We start from the raw sequence: 23,506 nt of genomic DNA, 5'->3' as shown, positions 1-23,506 counted from the left end.
CTGTCAGTGCTAAAAACAGGAAAAGCATATTCTCTCTTAACTGTTGCATCCAAATGAAGTCCCCCCCACCTTCTCACCTCCAGGTGTGACGTGTGAACAGACACCATGGCCACGCAGGAGCCGTCCCCTCCCTCGTCCATGGAGAGCAACAAGCCCGGCTTCCCCAAGAAGATCCTGGGCAACAAGCTGGAAGACAAGCACCTGTGCAACTGCTGCCACAACATCCTCAGACGGCCGTTCCAGGCGCAGTGTGGCCATCGCTTCTGTTCCTACTGCTTCAACAGGACTGTGAGGTGAGGAGGTAAAACTGTGTGGCCGTGTGTGTGCTGCAGCGCCGGAGGGAGGAGAAGTGGTATTTGCTGCCGCGCTGCAAGGATAAAGTCACGCGTTCACAAATTTACTTTAGTAAAAAGTACCAGAAGTGAGGTGCTCGTTATGCAGAATGACCCATTTCAGAATGATATCTATTATATTGTGTTTTTTAGGCGGTATCTGTAGTGGTGGAGGAAGTGAAAGTAGTAATATCACAGTGATGCAAGAAAAAGTTGTGCATTTACACATTTATTTGAGTACGAGTACAGAAAGATATGCTGAAATTACCAAAAGTAATACAGAATGACCCATTTCAGAATGATATTTATTATATTGTGGTATTTTGGGAGTATGATGAAGCTGTGGAAGAAGTACTCAGATCTTTTACTTGAGTGAAAAGTATCAATACTACGTGTAAAATACTGTTGCAGGTAAAGGTCATGCATTCAAAGTACATCATCAAGTATTATCATCAAAATAAGCAGAAAGTATGAAAAGTACATTTTAATATAATAACGTATTTTGGGGGGAATCTGCAGCGGTGGTACTGAAAACCTTTAGCATCAATATATACTCTAAATACCAAAAGTAAAAGTACTCTTTATGCAGAATGGTCTGTTTGAGAATGATACAGTATATATGATATTATTTGATTATAAATATTGGTGCCTGCATGTGTTCATCCCTTTAATGCTGCAGCTAGTAAACAAGGGGCTATTTTTAGCTACTTTGTATACTGCTGGGTATCTTAATCTATAAAAAATATTTATTAGATAATTTATGTTTTTGTATTTATAAAGTGAATCTGAATAACTAATTAATGTAGTGAGTAAAAACTATTATATTTGCCTCTGAATCGCAGTGAAGTAGAAGTATAAAGCAACAAAAAGTGTACTTGTACCAACGTGTACTTGTACTAACTTGTAGTAAAGTCCTATAAAAGTAGTGTCTTCTGTTTGCATATTTTGGATTTGCAGTAAGTCCGTATAATGTTGTTTTATTGCAGTAATGGACCTCAGAAATGCAGCGCCTGCATTAAAGAGGATATTTTTGAGGACCCAACATCGATTTTGAAACAAGGATGTGTGAGTATAAATACATTTTTGTCCACTTAAGGAGAAAGTATTTTTTCTCGAATTGAAGTAAATTTCTTGATATGATTTATGCACATCATGTGTACCACGGCAGCTAAACTAGTATTTGAATCATTACTATTATATTAAATATAGAACCGTTTGGTCGATAAAATAGTGACCAACACTCCAAAACTCAAATCATAAGAAGATATGCATGAGAATATAATACTTGTAATTTTATTAATAGCACCGTTCAAAAAGTCAAACAAGGAAATAAATAGTCAGACAACATTCATTCATGCATTTGCAAGATGTGTTGATATAATTAGGACACTAACTATTCGTAACAAATGTCTTCAGAGTCTAAATACAGCAGTTTAAATGAAGACTTCATCAGTTTCAGTTTCATTTTGACCAGTTTAAACCAGTTTCAGTTTCATTTTGACCAGTTTAAACCAGTTTCAGTTTCATTTTGATGTATAAAGAAGAAGACATGCTGTGAAAAGATGATCTTTTTCTTGTAGTCAAGAACAGCCACAGAGTAAAAGTAAAAGTACCAACTGCTGGCCTCTGAGACTAAGATGTTATTATTATTACTATATACTAATAATATCATTATTACTACATACTAATAACATCATTATTAGGCGGTTTAGACTGACGCTTCAATGTGTGAACAGTACTTTACTGTTGCAGCTGCTGGAGCTACTTAATCTCCAGCTCTGAGAGGTCATGAGATGATTAACGAGAGGCAGAAGAAGTTCTGCTCCGCAGATCTGCTTAAATTTTTAGGACTTTTCTCTAATCTTTGCTTTTCTTTAATTAATTTGACCTCTTTGGGCCTAAAGCGGTTATTTAAATGAATCCATGAGAGTTGTTTCGAGGGGAAATGTCTCTTGCATCTTTTACTCGTGTAAAAATAGTAATACTACACTGTAGAAATGCTCTTTTTCAAGTAAAACGTCCTGCATTCAAAATAAGTAAAAGTACATAACTATTAGCACCATAATATACTTATAATACAAAAAGTATCTGTTCTGCAGAACCCCTTTCAGATTGTTATATTTATAATGCAGGGTTATAATTATTAATTCATCACTTAATTGTTGCATCGATACATGTGCAATACTATTTATCCAAAACTCTACAATGCTTTTTTTTTTGTTGAACTTTCTGACCAAACCCAAATTACAGTGACGACGAATCAAAAACATAATTTTTCCGTTCTCTCTTTTCTCTGCAAACTGCAGAATAAATGACCTGTTTTGTGGCTTTGAAGTCTTCTTCAGGCCAGAAGCAGGAAAACAAAAGCGACCTCGTGCTTTATTTGTGAGAGGCAGGCATGCAGGACAAAAGGTTTTGCTCTTTGCTCTCCTAAAAAACACACGTTGACTTCCACATTGTGATGAAGCAAAACTCGCCTGAACATTAATAATCTATAAAAGGGAGCATGGCCGCTGGAGAAATTCCTTTCTGTTGTCTCTTGTTTTCTCAGGCTTTTCCTGACAACGCGGTGCGGCGGGAAGTCGAAAACCTTTCAGCTATTTGCATCAATGAAAATTGCACATGGAAGGGCAGCATTAAAGAGTACGAGGTGAGGTGACCTTTGACCTTCTTTCAGGATTTCCCTTTTTGTCTTTTTACATGTTTGATGTTTGATTTTTAGCGTTCAGTTTTCCTTTATTTTGCATTTTTTGTATGTAAATTTTTTCATCTATATATTTATGTATATATATATATATATATGTATATATATATATATATATATATATATATATATATATATATATATATATATATATATATATATACGTATATATATATATATACGTATATATATATATATATATATATATACGTATATATATATATATATATATATATATATATATATATATATATATATATATATACATATAATTGTTAATAAACCGGATTCTGACTCTACAAACAGCGAAGGCGCTCCAGAAGTTGTACTGTAAAGACCACAACAACAACTCAAAGCTCTACTTCTTTTTATTTTATTTTGAAATGTCTTCTCCAGCTGCTCCACGAGGGGAAGTGTGAGTTCATGATCATCCCCTGCCCCTCCTGCAAAGAACGAATCCGCTTCAATGAACAGGAGCGCCATAACGAGCGAGAATGTCCGGAGAGAACGCTCAACTGCAAGTACTGCAAGGAGCCATTTCACTTCAAAAACATCAAGGTGAGGGAGGATTTATTTAAACTCATCACAGCTGCTCTTCATACGTCCTGAAAAGAAACAGAGTTGTTTGTTTGTTTTATGTTTTTTTTATTTTATTTCAGGCACACGATGAGATCTGTCCCAAGTACCCGATGATCTGTGAAGGCTGTGCCAAGAAGAAAATACCCAGAGAAAAGGTAGAAAACATGCAGACACGATGGAAACATTTTGTTGCAGAAAGAACGGTTCACAGTCCCGTGGAGCGACTTATCACACACATGTATATTATGCGTGTGCATGATCACTACATTCAGGTCACATGGCGGATTTGTTTTTCCAGAGAGAAAGATGTTTCTAACGTCTGGATGAGAGAATATTCGGTTAAGGCAGAATAATTACAGAAGATTACAAAAGATTTTTGTGACACGTCCTTGCTATAAAGTTGGTATTTTTGTATGAAAATATGAAATAACAGAAAGTAAACTCAGTTACTTTTGGTCACTATCTTTGTTTGGATGAGGCAAAAGACTTATTTGCATGTTTGCTCCTCTCACTCCATTTTCCCTTTTTTTTTTTTTGTCCTAATTTCTCTTTTTTTTATGCTTATTTTTCATGACCCACATTTTTTAAATATGACTATTTAAAAAATATTTTCTGGAATATTTTCTCATCCAGACGGTTAGACTAGTCCTAAATAAACCTTTAATTATCTTCTAAACAGCTATGAATGTTGTTAATTGAAATTCTGGGCTCTTTTGTTAAATTTACACATAACACTTAATGTTTTTTTTATTGTTTATTTTTCAGTATGTGGACCATATTAAGTTCTGCAGCAAATTCAGAACTCCATGTCGATTTCACGTCGTGGGATGTGATATGTCTGTAAGTATCCTGACTCTGTAATATACTTTGTAATAGTCGCACACACATTCAGGCTGTATGAACATTATTTGGAAAGGGAGGGATTTATCATTTAAAAATATCACAAAGATTGCTTTTGTTTATAAAACTTTCATGCAGTCTCTTGTAGACCGATCCGACTGCACACATACATGTCGTGTTTCTATTTCGTTTACCTTCTGCCTTCTCCCTTTTTCTGTAGGTGGAAAAGGAAAAGATTCATGACCACGAGCGCGCCTTTGCCTACGAGCACCTCAACCTGCTGCTGCACTACATCATGGGCATGAAAGTGAGCATGGAGGGCCTGCAGCCCCAGGGACTGGAACTCGCCGGACACAAACTGGTGGAGCTCCAGCAGGCCCTCAGGGAGCTCGAGGCCAGAGTCTCCCAGCTTTGCACCACCTCCTCTGGGCCTCCCGTGCAGGGAGCCGCCGTCGCCTCCTCCTCATCCTCCAGCTCCGGCCCTCCTGGTCCGACCGCTTCAGCTCCCCTCCCTCCGCTGCCCACCATGGTTCCCACTCTGTCCGTGTCTACCTCCTTCACGCCGCTGCCCAGCTCGGTGGGCGCGGCGCTGGAGCTCCAGCTCCACAGCGAGAAGACCAAAGTGGTGGAGCTGGGTCGCAGGTGCACGGAGCTCGAGGTTAAATCCGGCACGTTCGAGAACGTGGTGTGCGTGCTGAACAGGGAGGTGGAGAGGTTTGCCACCACCATGGAAGCCAGCAACCGCCAGCACAAACTGGATCAGGACAAGATCGAGGCTCTGAGCAACAAGGTACGACTAAAACTGACCCCGATGTTGAAATCACGTCTCCTGGGAGAAATCTGAACACACAGACACACATATTTTTAGACCATGTGTGAATTACACTTCTTGAGGATGTGTGATTATCTCTGATGGCCAGAACCTTAGAAAAAAACCTTGCTTCTTATCACTGCAGAACTTGCCTGAGAAACGTCACATTTTTAAGTTTTCTCCAGTGTCAAAGTTGCCCAGTGATGGTTGTCTGTACATCCATGTGTACATTGTAAACAGGAACTGCTCATAGCTAATTCGGCATACTTTTAATGAGGCCAGTTTGCCAAAATGTAAACAAAAAATGGGCTAAAAACACAGCATTACTCACTGAATCCATAGTGACATTATTACTTCCTGTTTACATCCACCAGAGCATTATGGGAACTGTAGTTTCATAATTTAGCGCACAATAATCCCCCAAATAGGATAATAGAAAAAGTTTAATAATGGAAGTAACACAATCCTTTGATATTCACTTACATACATACATACAGGTATTTGTGTTGTGTGGAAAATCTGTGGACAACCTTTACTCAAAAAACTGTCTTAAAACACGTAAAGTGTTGGCTCTTCTAAGGAGCTCAACTTATTCTGGAAACAACACATGGCAATGTTGCAGATATTGACTGTATTTAATGGAGCGTTTGTGATCCAGTTGAAAGCAGAGTGTGTGTTGGTTGCTCAGGTGCGACAGCTGGAGCGGACGGTGGGGCTGAAGGACCTCACGGTCGCTGAGATGGAGGGCCGGCTGAGGGAAATGTCCGCCACAACCTTTGACGGCGTCTTCGTCTGGAGGATCTCCGATTTCGCCAAAAAGAGACAGGATGCCATCGCAGGCCGAGCCCCTGCCATGTTTTCACCAGGTAATGTAATGTCCATGGATACAGTGAGGAAGTCATAATAACACAGGCTATACCTGGCTCCTGCAGCTAGTTTACCCAATTTTAGAACTGTCCACAGAGCCCAACAGAAGTCTGCACTAGTTAAGATAAGATAATCCTTTATTAGTCCCACGGCCGGGACAGCAGCAGAGTGGATAATGCAAAGGAACAAGATCAAAACAAGTTTAATACGTAAGTTATCACACAGTAAAAGTATGATAAATAAGTAAAACATTTTAAAAGCAACTAAAACTAAAACATGATGTCTTCGGACAGACTGGTTGTTTATGTTGCACAGTGGATAAACTGGATTTATAATGCATATGACAGCATAGCTGATGCTAGGCTCCAGGTAGGCTTGAGGTTCAGCAGTCTAATGCAGGTTTAATGCAGCTAAAACCAGCCTGAAATTGGCCACGGAGAATAACGTTAGTTTGGCAAAGCACTTGCTCCCGAAAGCCTCTGGGAAGAAGTGCGTTTAGACGTTTAAACATTTAGACCCTGTATCACAGAAGCCTCGTTATCTGCAAATGACTTCTTCCCTCCCTCCAGCCTTCTACACCAGTAAGTACGGCTACAAGATGTGTCTGCGGATCTACCTGAACGGAGACGGGACCGGGCGCGGCAGCCACTTGTCCCTGTTCTTTGTGGTGATGAGGGGGCTGAGCGACGCTCTGCTCAAGTGGCCTTTCAACCAGAAGGTAAAAGACCTGCAGTCACATTGCTGTTTGTCCTCATTTATTCATGACACACAGAAGACAAAGATGATGGAAATTGCATGTTTGTGTCTCATGCGGTTTGTTTTAAAGATGAAAGTTAACTGAACGGAGCTCAGAAGCACCACAAGATAAAAGTGCAGCACTGCAATAACCTTCAGATTTTACATTTTTATTTGATACATAGGTCTCCTGCTTAAATATGTATTTTTCTTTTGCAATTAAAAGCTTATACCCAAAACAATACTTTTCAAGTTTTCATTTTTTTTTTTTACCTGTTTACAATATTTATCTTGTGAAGAAAAAATAAAAAATAAAAAATCTCCAAAATATCTAATCACTGATTCTAATCACTTTTTTAGTTGAGCCGACAACATCCACATATTTATTATTTCCGTAAAATATATACTCTTGCGCGATGAATGCACATATCTTATTAAGTGGCTCTTCTAATCAGATAAACATTGGGTCATTTTTATTTATTTATTTGACGGGAGAAACATATAAATACGACGGTGTATGTCATAAATTGCAGAGGAATGGGTAAAGGGACTTTCTGAGATTAAAGTCATAAATTTAGGAGCAAAGAACCTGGATTAAAGTGGTAAATTTACAGGAAAATTAAATAAAATCTGTATTTTATTTTCATCTGAATGATTTTATGTCATGGTTTTTGCCTACGACGGCCCTTTAATATCACATACAGGATTGTATCTTGATGGTGAGGTAAATCATAGAAAAATAAATTGCTTTTTTTTAATGAAAGTCTGTCTGGAGTCGGCCTTAATAAATATCCCTTAAAAGTCTGAACGAGTAATAGCGCTCTTTGAATAACGCCTTTTCCTCTGCTCCAGGTGACTCTGATGCTGCTGGACCAGAGCAACAGGGAGCACATCATCGACGCCTTTCGCCCCGACGTCACTTCCTCCTCCTTCCAGCGGCCGGTGAGCGAGATGAACATCGCCAGCGGCTGCCCGCTCTTCTGCCCGCTCTCCAAGCTCGACGCCAAGAACTCGTACATCCGCGACGACACCATCTTCATCAAGGCCATCGTGGACCTCACCGGCCTCTAGACCGCCACCCCGCCACATTCCCCTCCAGGTGCTACAGTTTGGCAACCAGGCAGCTCTTTTGACCATTAAAAGCTTAATTTCTGGCTCAATCGTGGTCCCTTCAGGGCTCAGTTCAGGCATCTCGATGTCTCCTCTCAGCTTCAGAGAGACAAACATGCTTGCAGCCGCGCGTGGCTGCAGCTTGCGCCGTCCGGACGGCGCTGGCATCGTCACATCCAGGTGAACCACCCGCCATCGCTGTACATTTCGAGGTGCAAAAAGCCTTTTTTCTTTCTTTCTTTCTTTTGACGTCACTGCAACCGCTCCCACGGTGGGTCAAATGTCACTTCAGTTTCAGTTAAAGAAGGACAGGAGCACCAGTGCAGTGAGGTCAGGGAGGTCAGCGAGGTCAGCGAGGTCAGCGCAGTGTCGAGTAGGAGCAGAGATGTCGATGAAAAGGAGTGAAAAAGTGTGAATACGCCTCGTATTTGAAGGGACATGCGTGCGCTATAACAGGGTTGTAGATTACAGATAGTTGACGTGATCGTTCTGATGACTAATCATAGAGTTAGAGCATGGCTTCATCGCAGCTTTTTTTTTTCTTGCAGATTGTGGATATTGTGAGCTTCTCAATTCCAGTGTCGAGTGAATTTGCATAGACAAACGTGGAGTTATGTTATGAATAAGATTACAGGCATTTCTTTGCCTTTTCTTTATTTTTTTTTCCATTTTTTTTTTTAGGGGTGGGCATGCCGCTGGCGTTTTTTAAGTATAAAATGGCTCCTTATTTCTGACGGAGCTTTGCGAAAGCTTCCTCGTTTTGTGGTTGAACTTGTTAGTGAATTAGCCATCCGTGATGGTGGACATTGCCTGCACGTCTTTGGAGCCAGGCTACTTTAACATGTAAAGTTAGTGTTGCGTATTTGTTCCTATATATTAGGGGGTTTCGGTGGTTCTGATTGGTGGTTTGGTACATCTGTGGAAGATACAGTGGAGTTACCAAGGAGTCAGGGCAGCTTGCCGGTCAAGCCTGAGGCGTTAAACTCTGACAAGCGTCACATAGCTGGGAGTTCTTCCCCCACACCCAGGATGTGCTCACTAGCTCACATCCCAACACATAGTACCACAGACTCCAGGTCAGCACAGGTTCCACGAAATGAAGGAATTGTCCGTTCCTTGTTTTCTGTCCAATACGAGTATACAAGTGTGTGTTTCTGCTGCTCTTAAGATAGAATCCTGATGTGAATCTAAATATATATGTTGGTGCAAATATACAAGAGGTTAAATGTGTGCTGGCGGCTGAAATGCAACGTGAAAACGGGAGATTGTAACACAGTGTCGTGGGCGAATGGGCCCTTATTGACTTTATTTATTGCAGATTGATGTTCAGTGCAGTCCCCCCCCCTCTCAGATAACTCTTCGGTGTTTTTAATGTGCTCTCACTGCACATAAATCCACATTATAACATGTAATATTTCTATATGTCCACCAGAGATTGCTGTTCCACTCACTTAGCATGCATGCTGAGGTTTTGAAGGTTCACGCTGGCCTGTTTGAAAACCAGTCTCGACCTGCATTGAAACCTCTCTGTGCATGGGAGGCTTCAATCCATTATTCACTTTGGAGTTTCGCACTGGGTTTCCACGTGCGGAGGCGTTTATTTGTGATTTGTTTGGACGGAAAATAACCAATAGAATAGTTATTATGTTATATCTGGCGCTGACGTCTGTTCAACAGCGGCGGCCGCCTATATTCATAGCAATTTATAAATATGTATCTTTCATATCATAATGTTGAAATAATCTATATATCAATGTTAATATACACGAGATGTTATAATAAACATAGTATTACTGAATACCTTATTAATTCTATATCTATATACCAGCTTTTTGTTTGTCAAGATGGTTTGAACAGGCCAGGACGACCCCTCCTTTGTGCAGTAAGGACTTATGATTCCTTCTAGAGTGCAATATACACATACATATATATATATATATATGTATATATATATATATATATATATATATATATATATATATATATATATATATATATATATACATATATATATATATATATATGATTATGTCTGTTAGATTTTGATGACACCTTGGCTTTAAGGGTTTACAGAAGTCATACTCGACTTATTTGTTCCCATCACTCATTGTGGCGCCGAAGAACTGCAAACAATTTAGAACTTTTCAAGGAAGGAAATGCCGCTCTCCTTGTCATCGCGTGTAGTTTTCAGAGTTTTTAATGTTGAGGAATTCATGCTGTCAGCGAGGTTTCTATTCTCACCTTTTTAAAAGGAAAAAAAGATTTCAGTCAAGACTGAGCATGTGATAAGTAGGATGAACATGAATTTTTTTAAGCGCTTGTATCGTGCCAAAATCAAAATATTACCTCTGTGTACTAACAATGTTGTGTTTGCAAGTTATATTTTATGTTCTATGCTAAAATATGGTGCCAAATATGTTTATATTTCAATTTGTGCTGCGTGTGTGTGCGTGTGTGTGTGTGTGTGTGTGTGTGTGTGTGTGTGTGTGTGTGTGTGTGCCATTTTAATATGATGCATGGGTCACCACTTCTGTAAGATAATTAATACTGCCCCATGATTACAAACCCTCCCAAGGTTTTGTTTTTGAATGTAAGCTTCAATAGATTTATTTTTTTCTAAATGCAAAACAGCAGTTCTGTAAATATGATGCAGTCGACTTGAACCAACTTTATTTGTGCACTTTGTATCGGATTGTATATTGTTTGTGCAAACAGGGTATTTCATTGAGTGATTTATGTACCTTGAAATCAGATAGTATGTATATATAAATATATATATATATATATATATCTATCTGATGTTGATAATATTGATGTGTTGCAATTAAAAAAGGACAGCAGTATGTAATACAGTTTGCTGGTTTCAGCTTGTTTTGAGTATTTTAAATTAATTTCTCTGTAGAAAGCTTGATTTAGAAGTAAAAGTACCAGTATAGTACAACAATCTAAATACTCTGACATTCAAAATCCTGTCCCCCCCCCAAAAATATATATATATCAAAAAGTTATGCCCTAAGAATTTATTAAATGTGACATCATGAGATTGTTAATACTGAAGCATCGATGTGAACGCGGTCTTTTACTGTCGTAGCTGCTTGAGGTGGAGCTTGTTGTAACTACTTACTAAATGTACATTTAGGTATATTTCCTGAGATACATTTGAGATGATTATCAAGGGCTTGGAAAGAAGGGGAAAAAGTTCTGTCATACAAATGTGTATTCATTTTTTTTCCTTTGCTGTTATTGGATACTTTTACCTCTTAATAAAGCACAAGTACCTCAAAGTTGTACTTAGGTACTTCCCATCTTTGCCCTCTAGAGGGCGCCAAGTGAACGGCTTGTTTCTCTGAATGCAGTTTCATTGTAAAGAAGAAGAAAAAAACAGGAAAACAGGGAACATTGTACTTTTATGTGCAGAGTAATTTAGACGAATTTGCATTCTCAGACAATTGCAGTCCTTCCATTACTGGAAGTGAACTTCTTCAGACAAAGAACAAAGTGGGCCGTTCGGCCCTCGAAACAACGCTGTGCTTTGTTCACAGCCGAGTGGGTTTAAAAATAAAGATTAATTTGTGTCCTAATTGCTTAAATGCTTAAATGCACGAAAACAGGACAAGTTGTATCAAACATGAGCAGAACTTTTGGATTAAAAGAGAACTTTAAATACTTTTGTCGTGAGTCCTGGTGAGTCAGAGTGCAGAGGAGTCTGGAGGAAGTGAGCTGACGACATCGCGGTCACCTTTAGAGGATGTGGGCGGACGAGGAGACGGGGACAGTCACTCAGATTGTGTTTTCCCATGACCTCGTTCTTCTGACAATGAAAGAATGAGAATGAACGAATCATCATTTATAACATTTGATCAAATTCAATGTTATACAATTTGCTTTATAATAAAATATGACAACACGTGCGTATACAACTTGGTTCAGAGAATAAAAAAGAAAATCACCAGTTTGGAAAGTAAGTTAAATATTCTTCTTTTTACTCCACTTTAGTTATTTCACAGCTTTAATTCCTAGTTTCAGACTTTATATAGAAAACATATGATGATCTTTTAAAATACAACAAAGTATTGTAGATTAAACTGACCAATACAGGAAATAGACAAAATTAGTTAAACCTGCTACAACAATAAGATGCATCTCAACGTGCTGAACACAATATGTGTGCACAGTAAAGTCCATATGAATGACAGTATATATACTGTATGTGCATATATATATATATATATATATATATATATATGTGTGTATATATATATGTGTGTATATATATATATATGTGTGTGTATATATATATATATATATATATATATATATATATATATATATATATATATATATATGACCACTGTCTGTATTGCGTGGGACAATAAATAATATGTATGTATATTATCAATAATATATTACATAATTACTAATAAACATTCACAGGGGCATTATTCCACTACTGGAAGTCTATGATTAAAAAAATTAAATACAAAACAAGACAAAGATAAGGAAATAAAGATCTTATTCACTCATACTTTTATAAAACCTGGTGTTCTCTCGGATACCTGAGTTCACCGCTCCCGGTGGCTCGGACCGCCTCAACAAGCTAAGTACCTTTTTGGCTTTTTTTCTTTTTTGTTTACTGTTGTTTACTGTTCAACCAACGTCAGACTGTTGTGAAATAGCAATAGAACAAAAAGTTCTCCCTCGAGAAACTATTTGAATCGTCAAATACAAATTAGTGGTAAAGGATTAATTAATAACCAAATCATATAATATTTAAGATTTAATATTTAAATCTATAAATATGTAAACACACAAATATACACACACAAAACAAGCAATTTAAAGATGTCATATTGGGTTCTGAAAAAAAAGATGTATGTGAAATAATGTTGTGTTGCAAACGTTCAGTTCATTTGAGGTTGTCACATGTTCCATAAAGCATGTAGATGCAGTATGACCTTTACTTCTAACGGACCTTTTAAGCATTTAGGAGGCTCAGTGTCTCGCTTAAGGACACTTTGACATGCAAGACAGTAGGTGGCGGGGATCGAACCGCCAACCTTATGGATTTAAGGACGACCTGGCTTCAGCTGAGTCAGAAGTGTAAATTAAAAGGCCTTCAATTTAGTTTGAAAACTTGTGAAGGAAGCGAACACCTTGTAGGCTTTATGGGCTATTTGACTCTAAATTAACCATCATTTACTAAATGAACATCATGCTGTATTGAAGAAGACTTGAAACTAGAGATTGAGACATAAACTCATGTTTACAATGTTTACTAAGGGAATAAATCAAGAGAGAAGTAGAGTCATTTTCTCATAGACTTCTATACAATCTGACTTCTTCTTGCAACTGGAGGAGTCACCCCCTGCTGGTCAGGATAGAGAATAACATTGGCTTCTCTTTGCAGAACCGCGGGATCCCTCCTCTGATGCTCTCCCGAAGGCTTCTTTCTTTTTTTTGTCGGAGGAGTTTTTCCTTTTCCGACGTGAGGGTCCAAGGACAGAGGATGTCGCATGCTGTCACGATTGTAAATCAAATTTGGGATTTTTGGCTACACAAAATGAATTGAATTAAAGATCAGAAACATCTCAAATGACCACAAAACTGAATCGGCGCTTCTTTTTAAAAACATTATTTTACTAAAACGCTGTCCAATCAGAAGACAGTATTATTCTGCAGGACACGGACAAGCAGAGTGTTCCGTTTTAACTTTAGACGACTCGTTGTTGTGTTGGCATGAGGACGTTTGCAGGATGTTTGCAGGCTGTCCCGGCGGCGCAAGATGGGATAAACATTTGCATCCTCTTTATTCAGCACTCCAATACGAAACCACGGTCCAGTGGAAAAGACGTCGATCTGTTTTCAGCTCCTCTGTTGAACCTCCACAGAGATGTTCCAGTGTTGTCCTCTCTGTTGGAAAGATGTTGACGTTGTTGGGCTCAGACAGTGTGTGTGTGTGTGTGTGTGTGTTCAGACTGCAGTTTATCGTGGATAAATTACTTGCACCCAATGCACGTATTTGTCTTTAGTATTTGAGCATAATTTAGTCCCGAGTTGATGCACAAGGTGGAAAGAAGTAGTTTTATATTCCTCTTCGGTACTAACGTGAACCTGAGATTTAAGTCGTCTATGTGACTGCAGACAGGAAAGCAGATGGAAAAGGAAGGAACTTGTGACTGAAAGATTCCACTTGTGCTTCCATTTTCCTGTCAGGTGAAACTAAGGAACTGCTAACAGAACTGTAGGACCTCCAGTGTTACCCAGAAAATGTTATGAATTTGTCAACCAGCAAATTTTCACCAAAAAACTGCGTTGCATAAAACGCATTCCCATCCGCCATAAAGCATTTACATTACATTATAAATCCAGCATTGTTCAAAAACCATCTTTACCAGTTAACTGTCTCCTCCTTCCTGCCTCTACTGGTGCTTTGCTGCGTTTACCAGTAGTTCAGTGGAACCGTTGTCTTTACCTGTATCCCAATTATTGAGGATTACATTTTTAAATATGATAATTAAAAATACCTTTCAGTAAAGTCTTTATTGACATGTTTTGGTAATTTTAAGCTGACATTGATACTGGTGGATAATGGCTTCATGTTTTATATATTTTTCACGAGTTTTCTATGAAGAATCTTAATTTGTGAAGTAATTATGAGCAGATAAATGTAGACACATTTTTCATCTGAAATGTGATAATGTAGAAGTATAAAGTGTCATGAAAAGGAAATACTTTTAAGTTTGAACATAACTAAACTACTTGAATAAATGTTTTCAATCCACATTCCAAAACCAAAGTTGTACAAAACTATGCACAAGAAATTTTTTTTGCATGAGATTTGAACAGTTGCCTAGTTTTGGACCGAGTGCAGCAAACAAGAAAGCAGAATTGCGTACATAAGCCAGACGTTTGAGAATGACGGAGTTGTCAACACATCGGCACTTTTGGATCTCTCTCTTTAAGTCCGACATCAAGCTCGGATGCCAGCGGCCTCCCTCAGACTAAACAAGCACAGGACTGAATGTGTTGTTTGGTTCCATGGAGACGGACTGCGGCTTTGACCCCATGTGGGGTGATGGACGATCTGATCCAGAGTCTGCACAGAGGTTTTTACTCTACTAACCTTTGTTTTTTCCTGTGTATTGTGCAGCTATTATCTCTAAGGCAAAGGCCAGCTGTTGCTCATCAATTTGGCCTGTTCATAGATGTGAAGTGGCATTGTTTGATTTATGACCTCTGCGCTATTAAGTAAAGATGTTTTTTGATGAATTAATGCTAAATTGCTCTCTGTGTAATACTTAATAATTTCAAATGAACTGAACATTTGGTTTAGGGCTATTCATTTCCATTTTTTACAATGAAAAATGTCCTTCACACGTTTTCAGAGTCCAATGAATCTTCCAATTGCTTGTTTTCATCGACCAATAGTCCAAAACCCAAAAGGTATATGGCTGGGCCGAAGCTACAATCTTTTTCTAAATATAAATACAACTGAAATGGTTTTATTGAGCCTCAAAAATAGTTTTTGGTTGATTTACTAATCATCAATCACTGATACGGTTCATTTGCAACAATTAAAATCACTTTTTCCTCTGACATGCCATTGAATTTAGTTTCATGTGCCAATGGTACTTAAGATTTAATGGCTTATTCTGATATCACTTAAGTACTTTAATATTAATAAATTGAACAATGCTCAACACAGACATCACAATTAATTTAGAGCTAAACTGAAATGCATTTATTCAAGGGTTGTCATTATTACTAACTTTACTAATAAGTGGACACAGGGTATCTTCAACACAATAACAGTCACTGGAGGATTTTAATGCCATTTCTTTTGTGTCTTTGGTGACCAGAATTCGTTGTTTGCATGATGATAAACCGCTTGGTTTATTTGGTTCTCCATATTTTAAAAAAAGAAATGCCACTATTTATTGTCTTCCTAGAGAATCACGTCAGGGAGGAGTTACTCTACCTTGTCATTTCAACAGCTGAGGTCCGATGATGTCACCGCTTTACAGACTCTGCAAAGTGTAACTCTGACCGGACGAGAAGCCGGCCGCTCTGCTCATTCCCCAGATATGTGGCTGTTTGAAAGATTGTGGCTGCAGAGTGCTGTTAAAGTTAATGAGGTGCATTCATTTGAAGTGAGGTGCTCTGCAGGAAGGAACAGTGTCGGGCTATTTAGGAGGGGAATGTGGAAGAAGTGTGGAGTGTTCGTCTACCTACAAACTGAAATATCTATTGTATATGGCAATAAATTCATGGTCCTCAGAGGTTGAATCCTTAAAAAAACTTGTCACTTCACATTTCCTCCAGAGCCACCAGCATGGGATAGGTATTCATGTTGCCCTCAGGATGTAATGAGTTGAATAAACTTGATTTATTCCCTCAGTAAACATAGTAAACATGAGTTTATGGTCTCAATCTCTAGTTTCAAGTCTTTTTCTTTTTTCTTCAATACATGATATTCATTTAGTAAATTATGGGCGGGGCTACCTTGTGATTGACAGTTTGTTACCACTACCAGAGGCATATAGGGCATCTCTAACACAACATCACTCCTCCACAGTCCAAATATGACTACCGTAAAATTCGAGTTATAGGCCGTTACTTTTTTTCCTCAACTTTGACCCATGCGGCTTAAATATTGGTGCGGCTAATTTGTGGATTTTTCCGATTCTAAATTTAGCAGCAGTTGCAGATACATCGCGAGGAGGCGCGATGGAAAACAGATCTGACAGCAGGGGTCCTTGTTGCCAGCTAGAGCAAGTGCTAGCTGGCGAGCGGTAGCTAGCAGTCCCGGCTCGACGCCAGACTCGGGCAGCGGAGATGCGAGCAGTAGCAGCAGCAACAGCGGCTTATAAAAAGGTCCGCCTTATAACCCGCATTTTACTGTACGTCTGTTGACTGGTTGCAAAAAGTAGATAGTCGCTGTAGATTCTAGTTTAATAATTGATTAATTGTTTAGTCAACAAAATGTCAGAAAATAGGAAATAAATATCCACAATTTCTTTAGACCTTGTTTTGAAAGGTGATTGTCTGACTTTTCATCAATAGCGCCATCACAAAGTCAAAGTGTGTCAAACTAGAGAAGTGCCAGTAGATCAGAGGACCTGTTTTCTAAATTGGCCAAGGACACACCCAGAGACGAATAAATACAGATTTCTTTCTTTATAGTTTGATTATTTGGTTTGTGTCCGAATGCAAAACTAATGACATTCCCAGCTTTGTTCTTGAATTAGCAAACGTCTGAATGCTAACACGGCAAACTAAGATGGTGAACACGGTCAACATTAAACCCGCTAAACAGCAAACGCGTTAGCATTTACCATTGTTAGCGCGTTAGCATGCCGATACGTACACCACTGAGCCGCTGGCATGGCTGATGACTCGTCGTCTTGTTTTCTCAAACGACTAGTCGACCAACATGGATGAACTTTTGAAAACGACTCCATTCCTGTTGACGGTATTAATTATCCTCTATGATCCAAACATTTACTTGTGCTGTCATGGCCGCCCTCCTCCCCCCTTGAGATGAAGATGCATTTTCATGACGGCAATCAGAATGGCATGCCTGGTCTCCAATGTGTGTTGGCAGTTCGTCAAAGGGGATTAGAAGGAACACCTGCAGTTCCTCTGTTTATTTAGTCTTCATACTCTTGAATGTCATATTCCAAGACCTCGTCTTTAAATCACAAGACCGTAGTTGCCTGGAAGCACTGAAAACAGCCTCGCAGTCAGGTAGACCCCACTGGACATTAATGCGCCTGGAGAAGCCCAGCAACTACAGTAGTTGAGTCAACAAATACCAAACCAAGTCAAATGCTAATATATGTTGGGAGTTCAGAGTGGGAGACCAAGCTGCAAACAATTCCATGTGGATTTTACAGGAGCCACAGTTTCCATTTCCATGTTCTGAACACTATTTTACTGCTGGAGCTTCAGCCAAGGGAGCTGTGGCTGGAGTTTTGTAGCGTGATTCAAGACAATGCAAAACGCCCCGGCTGTTGTGCTACGTGTGAATGTGTGAAAATAAAGCGATATTCTTGATTTATTGACATGAGAATCAAGACATGAATAACAGAACATCAGGAGCGCTTGACTCTGATGAGCCACTTGTCTGATGCAAGTTTATGTATGTATATTTATGCTTTATCGTATCATGTCCTAGCTTATTATCGTGTCCCACATTGGCTGACTAAATACCGGTTAGCATTGAAATGAGGTCACTCCCCGGGGTCTTGTCAATACGTAATTAAAAAAGACAGGATAGAGTCACGCTTCTCTTGCTCTCTCTGCACAAAATGAGCCACTGTGTGAGGAGGCTGCGATGTGGGAGAGGTAGCAATGTCTGAATAAAGAATAAAGAAGCGCCTGCTGGTGTTTCACAGACAGTCTGATGTCAGTGGCTCATCTGCAGCCGACTCATCTTCCACCTGGACATAGACACAGAAGGGTCCACTATGTTTGAAGGATATATTCAGAATGTCAAATTGCAGTAAAAACCGGTTGAAAAGATAAAGATTAGCCGTCACTGTGTGAACCACTGACAGATTGTTATAAGTGTCTGACAACTTTATGAAATGGACCCTACAGAGGTGGACCATGAGTAAAATCCTTTTTCTTTAAGCAGAAACAGCAGCTACATCGCTCAAATACACCAACTCCATTGAGAAAAACTGTCATTTTATTGTGCCGTAAAATAAACTCGCTCAACTGATGATTTCTTACATTTTTAGAGTGATGACCTGCAAAGAAACCATGGACTTCACATCGCTAGTAGTTTTAAAGCTCATCGGAAGTTTCTTTTTTGTGGAATTCACGTGTTTCTCAATCAGTCATATTGTTATCTCCTAAATAGCCGTCCACCCCTGAGATAAATAAGCTTCTGGGAACCCGGTGTGTTTTATTGGTGTTCCTGGATCAAGTATTCTTCTTCAACAACTTTCTGAAAAAGTCTTGAGACCTTCCAGGGCCTAAAGGGTCCTCCTTGTTCTTTTTGGAAAGCCTCCTGGAGAAAAGAGGAGAATGTTTATAGTTTGAGCTTTTCTTTTTATTACACAATTAATGAGATTGGCACAGGACAAGCAGAAAGAGAAAGATATATTGGGATATTTTAAGATTGTAAAACAACCTTTTTTAAACCGCTGGGACGACATCACTCACCTGCTGGAACATATTGAATAACATTTCTAAAGAAATCCCTTTGGCTCGCTGATGTTTATCCGTCTCCGGCATTATTCTGTCAATTCAATTCTTTAATTTAAAGAGGATTTACTTGAACAAAATCAATGTGTTCACTACATTTGAGCTTTTATAACTGCAGACTTGATGACTTAATCAGAAAGTGAGTATTTTTGAATGGTTGACCACCATTTAAAATGACATGTTAATAGAAACCGTTGTGAATTGAGAGCATAAATATCAGTATATATATATATATATATATATATATATATATATATATATATATATATAGTATATATCACAACCTGGCAACCCAAACAGTAGTTCTAATCAATTGGGGTACAACGATAAATGGATCTGGATATTAGCAGCGATTCAATGATCTAATATCATCAATAGAAAGTAAAAACAAAGCACCTCTTTTCTTACGGAGGCCGGTAATAAAAATGTCAAATCATATTTTAGTTGGGTTTTGTATCGATTGCAGAACCCATGAATTTATTGCAAAAGTAATGTCATCGTGGCGGACTTTGTGCTATTGGCAAATATCGTATTGTTGTCCACAGAGTTGATCCAAACGACTGAGAATAGATCTATTGATTGGCTTATAACGATCTACAAAAGAAAGAATATGAAGAGTAACTATCTAGTAATCCAGATTTGTCTCACGTTTGATCTACTGTTGTCGTCCGGTAGCGATGATGTAATCTCACAACGACCTGATTCATCAGATTGACTTTGATCGCAGCTTCCTTTGTAATAACGTGCTGACTCTTCTGGCTTTGTCTGCTCTACTTTATTGCCTCTGAAAGTCAGTCTGGTGTCGCATCTAAAGTTATAAATTACCGTGGTTCATATCGGTGCCAAAGTACACATCTGCAATACAATACCAAAGAATTGTGCATGTGGGATTAAAAGCCTTGCAGAATAAACTCTGCTACTGCTGGCTTTAGGCCATGCATCACAAACGGCTCTGCATCATCTGGTACAATTGTTAATCTCATCCAAAACATGCAGAAGTATTATTGTTAGACTAAAAGTTGCTGATTAGCCAACAAATGAAGAGTTAGAGAACTCCTGTCAGCACGTTTTAGAAAACATTTGAACATTTGTACTCAGTCAAAGGTTTCTCTGGAAACCAAATATTTAAAGGAAATGACAAACACGGCTGTATAACAGAATGTAATGGCGTAAAACAGAAGACTTCGCATAAATTGTGCATTCGGTCTCCAGTAGATCACTCGCATGACAACATGTTTTATTTTTTGGGACTCTGAACACTGGAAAGGCAGCATGCATATTGATCTATTAGTGTTATGTAACCTCGGCAATGATCAAAAGCTTGTTGTAGCGTGCAACTTAATTACAAAAACAGGTTTTACGTCAAATCAATCTGCAACTCCTCCCTCTTTCCCAAAAGCACGTTCATTGCTGCAGCAATGAAACCAATCGGCAGTTATTTCTCTTTACTTGTTGGAATGAGCCACTCCCTCTTTTCTTTCTTCTCTGAACGCTAAACTCAGGATCTAAACGGCAGACACTGATCTGATCACATGGCTTTCTTTTTCTGGATTGGGAACATTGTGACCTGATTACTGTTATTCATGTTAGGAATTAACATGAATTAGGTTACCAATGCAGTCTAAAATGGGAAAGATTTGCAATATGCAGAGGTGTAAATATGTGTACTCACCAATGTAAGAATTGTTTTCAATCACTTGTACTTGAATTTACATGTTGTGAGACTTTTATCCCTCAGTATTTTAGAGGGAAGTATTTAAAATGTCTTTAGGGCGATAAAATAGGGCTAAAGATTTGTCGATTTAAATCTCGTGTTTTCTGATACGTGCTCATAATTTTCTTTGAAATAAGTAATTCAGCCTGATAAAAGCAGACTAAACGACCAATTAGTCGACTAATCGATGAAGATTAAATAAAATAAAATGTCACGATAGTTTGAAAAAGTAGGTCACAATTTAACATTTTTCAATGCGCTTGTTTTGTCCAACTTACAATCATCAAATTACTTAATTTACAATGATTCGAAACAGAGAATAGTATCAGAGAAGCTGGATGCCAGCATAAGTTTGCCTCGATAAACAACTGCAATTAGTGCCGGTTAATAGATTCATACAATTGTCGGTGCCATTCTAGGCCTCTACGGTGTTGTTAGCTGCAGTGGTGGATAAATCATTGGGAAATATGGTGGGTGTTGACTAACCATTTAAAATCTTTTCTTTCTAGGAACATGAAGTCAACCGGTGATACTCTGAAGTAATAATTAACATCCTTTAGAGGAAAACTGGTGAAAAAAGATTTACTCATCACCTCCCTGTCTCCAAATATCCCCCGAGGTGGAATAACATCCACAGACGGAAGATGGGAATTCTTGTTTGAGTCCTGGTAGTTGCATAACTGTTGAGCTCTGGCAAACAGGCAGAGGATTTTCTTATAGCTACTTTTTGTTTGTCGGGACCAGACACATAAATCAGTGGGCCAAAGGTTATTTTTCCAAGAATTTCTTCGGGGCCCAGCCTCCTAAAGAAACACATCAAAGGCTCCAAGAGGGTATCCATGTCGGCTTTACCTCTCGCCTACTGACAGCATAAACACAGAATATCTTGAACATATTTAACGCAGGACCTCAAACACTCAATGCCTTCTCTTCAGGAACCCCAGAGTTACGTGTTATTTGGGCTGGAGGTTAAGCCACAGGTCAGCTCTCTTTGCTCAGGATATCATTTGCTTTTGTTTTTGCCATAAACCTTAATTAAAAAAAAATGTAAACCCTCTTTTAGGCGTACCTTTTAACTATAGTCTTCTTTCAGTTTCTTTATCCTGCAGAATGCTATGCTAAATTAGAATTAAAACTGCATTAAAGGTCAGTGCTAAGCCAATCAGAGCAGGCTGGGCTTTTTCAAGAGACGGGCGCTAAAACCAGAGACTGTATTTAAGAAGTGGACTAGTAGCTTGAAGCCTGGAGTTCGACGATGCCGCCATCTTGGAATACGATCATTGCCATGTTGTTTATTTGCAACTATAACTTACTATATTTGGAATGCAGAGGAGTGACGTAGAGACGGCGTACACGGCTCTGGTAGCAGCAGCATCCTGTCAATCACAGCAGCCCCGCCCTAAACCATACCCTGTTTTATGGTCTAATTGACTCTCAACGCACCATAAATTGATATCTTGCTGAAATAAAGACCATTTTAAACTAGCAATTGGGACCATAAACTCATGTTTACTGAGTTAATAAAACAACAGAGATTTAGAGTAATTTTTCTTATAGACTTCTATACAGTCTGACTTCTTTTTGTAATTGGAGGAGTCGCCCCCTGAAGGTCAGTCAGGAGAATGCACGTTTTAAGACACTTCCGCTTCACTCGCAGAACCAGAGGTCGCCGCCTGATTGCAACCATCATGGAGTCCAAAATGTGATTACTTAGCTATGAGGTGCAACATTAATTTCGTAAATGTCATTCAAAAGTAACATGGCAAGTACTTTTATTATTAAATCTTTTTTTTATTTTTATGAGACATTTCCGATTCAATAAAACATTTAATCATTTACTAGCTGTGATGAAAATATCTGAAAAGTGGGTCCTAACCGTTCCCTGACGATGGCAAGGGGAAAAAGAAAACTAATATAAATATATTAGCAATCTTTTAAAAGCCCAGTTAACTCACGGAGACAGTAGATTATACAGGACATCCAATAAAAGGAGACATGTTTGGTAGCAAAACTTCCATCCGAGTGCAGGACGGCAGCGCTCGGCCCGCTGTGCCCAGACGAGCAGCTCTAATCCCTCTCTGTCTGGAAGCTCTGACCTCTTTTGTTCACTTGATGGCTTATTACCGGTATTGATTTTGGCTCCTTTTTATTTTTACAGACTTCCTGCAGGGAGGCAGATGACCCGTGCACATATCAGCTAATGTTGGCGACACCAACAAACATTGCACGTTTGTTCCCGCTTAAGAAAAACCCATTGTTTACTTCTATATTTTTTGTTTTTTAATACCTGAATCGGTTGTCCATCGATGGATACAAATGTTGTGATACTGGATCATGTGTGGCGCTCTGGGATGGGACTCTGACGTATGATTTGGAGGATTCTTCTGGAGGAGTTGATTTCATCTGCTCCAGTCGGATCGGTGGACAAACGGCTTTTACTGTAAGTGTTGAGAAATTACTGGTTTTACTCTAATATGGGAAAAACATTGCATTGGTGTTATTCAGTAGACATATTACAATAATTGTTCTGAGCGACTAGATTTGATCACTGCTGCGTCACAAGAATTGTGTGCAAATATATATATATATATATATATATA

General features: G+C 38.8%; 1 protein-coding gene across 1 annotated transcript; it reads left to right on the top strand.

Moving 5' to 3' along the window:
- Positions 1-105: 105 nt before the first annotated feature.
- LOC306751790 (TNF receptor-associated factor 2-like) lies at positions 106-7,939 on the top strand (the record flags this gene model as incomplete). Its single annotated transcript, XM_079235431.1, has 10 exons — positions 106-293; positions 1,319-1,397; positions 2,884-2,982; positions 3,433-3,594; positions 3,696-3,770; positions 4,381-4,455; positions 4,676-5,245; positions 5,955-6,132; positions 6,703-6,851; positions 7,721-7,939. The coding sequence occupies 10 exons, from the start codon at positions 106-108 to the stop codon at positions 7,937-7,939; spliced, it is 1,794 nt and encodes a 597-aa protein (XP_079091557.1).
- Between the last annotated feature and the right edge of the window lie 15,567 nt (positions 7,940-23,506).

The sequence above is a fragment of the Taurulus bubalis genome, assembly GCF_910589615.1.
Source record: "Taurulus bubalis genome assembly, chromosome: 19".
NCBI lineage: Eukaryota > Metazoa > Chordata > Actinopteri > Perciformes > Cottidae > Taurulus > Taurulus bubalis.
This window is presented reverse-complemented; position numbering and strand designations above follow the sequence as displayed.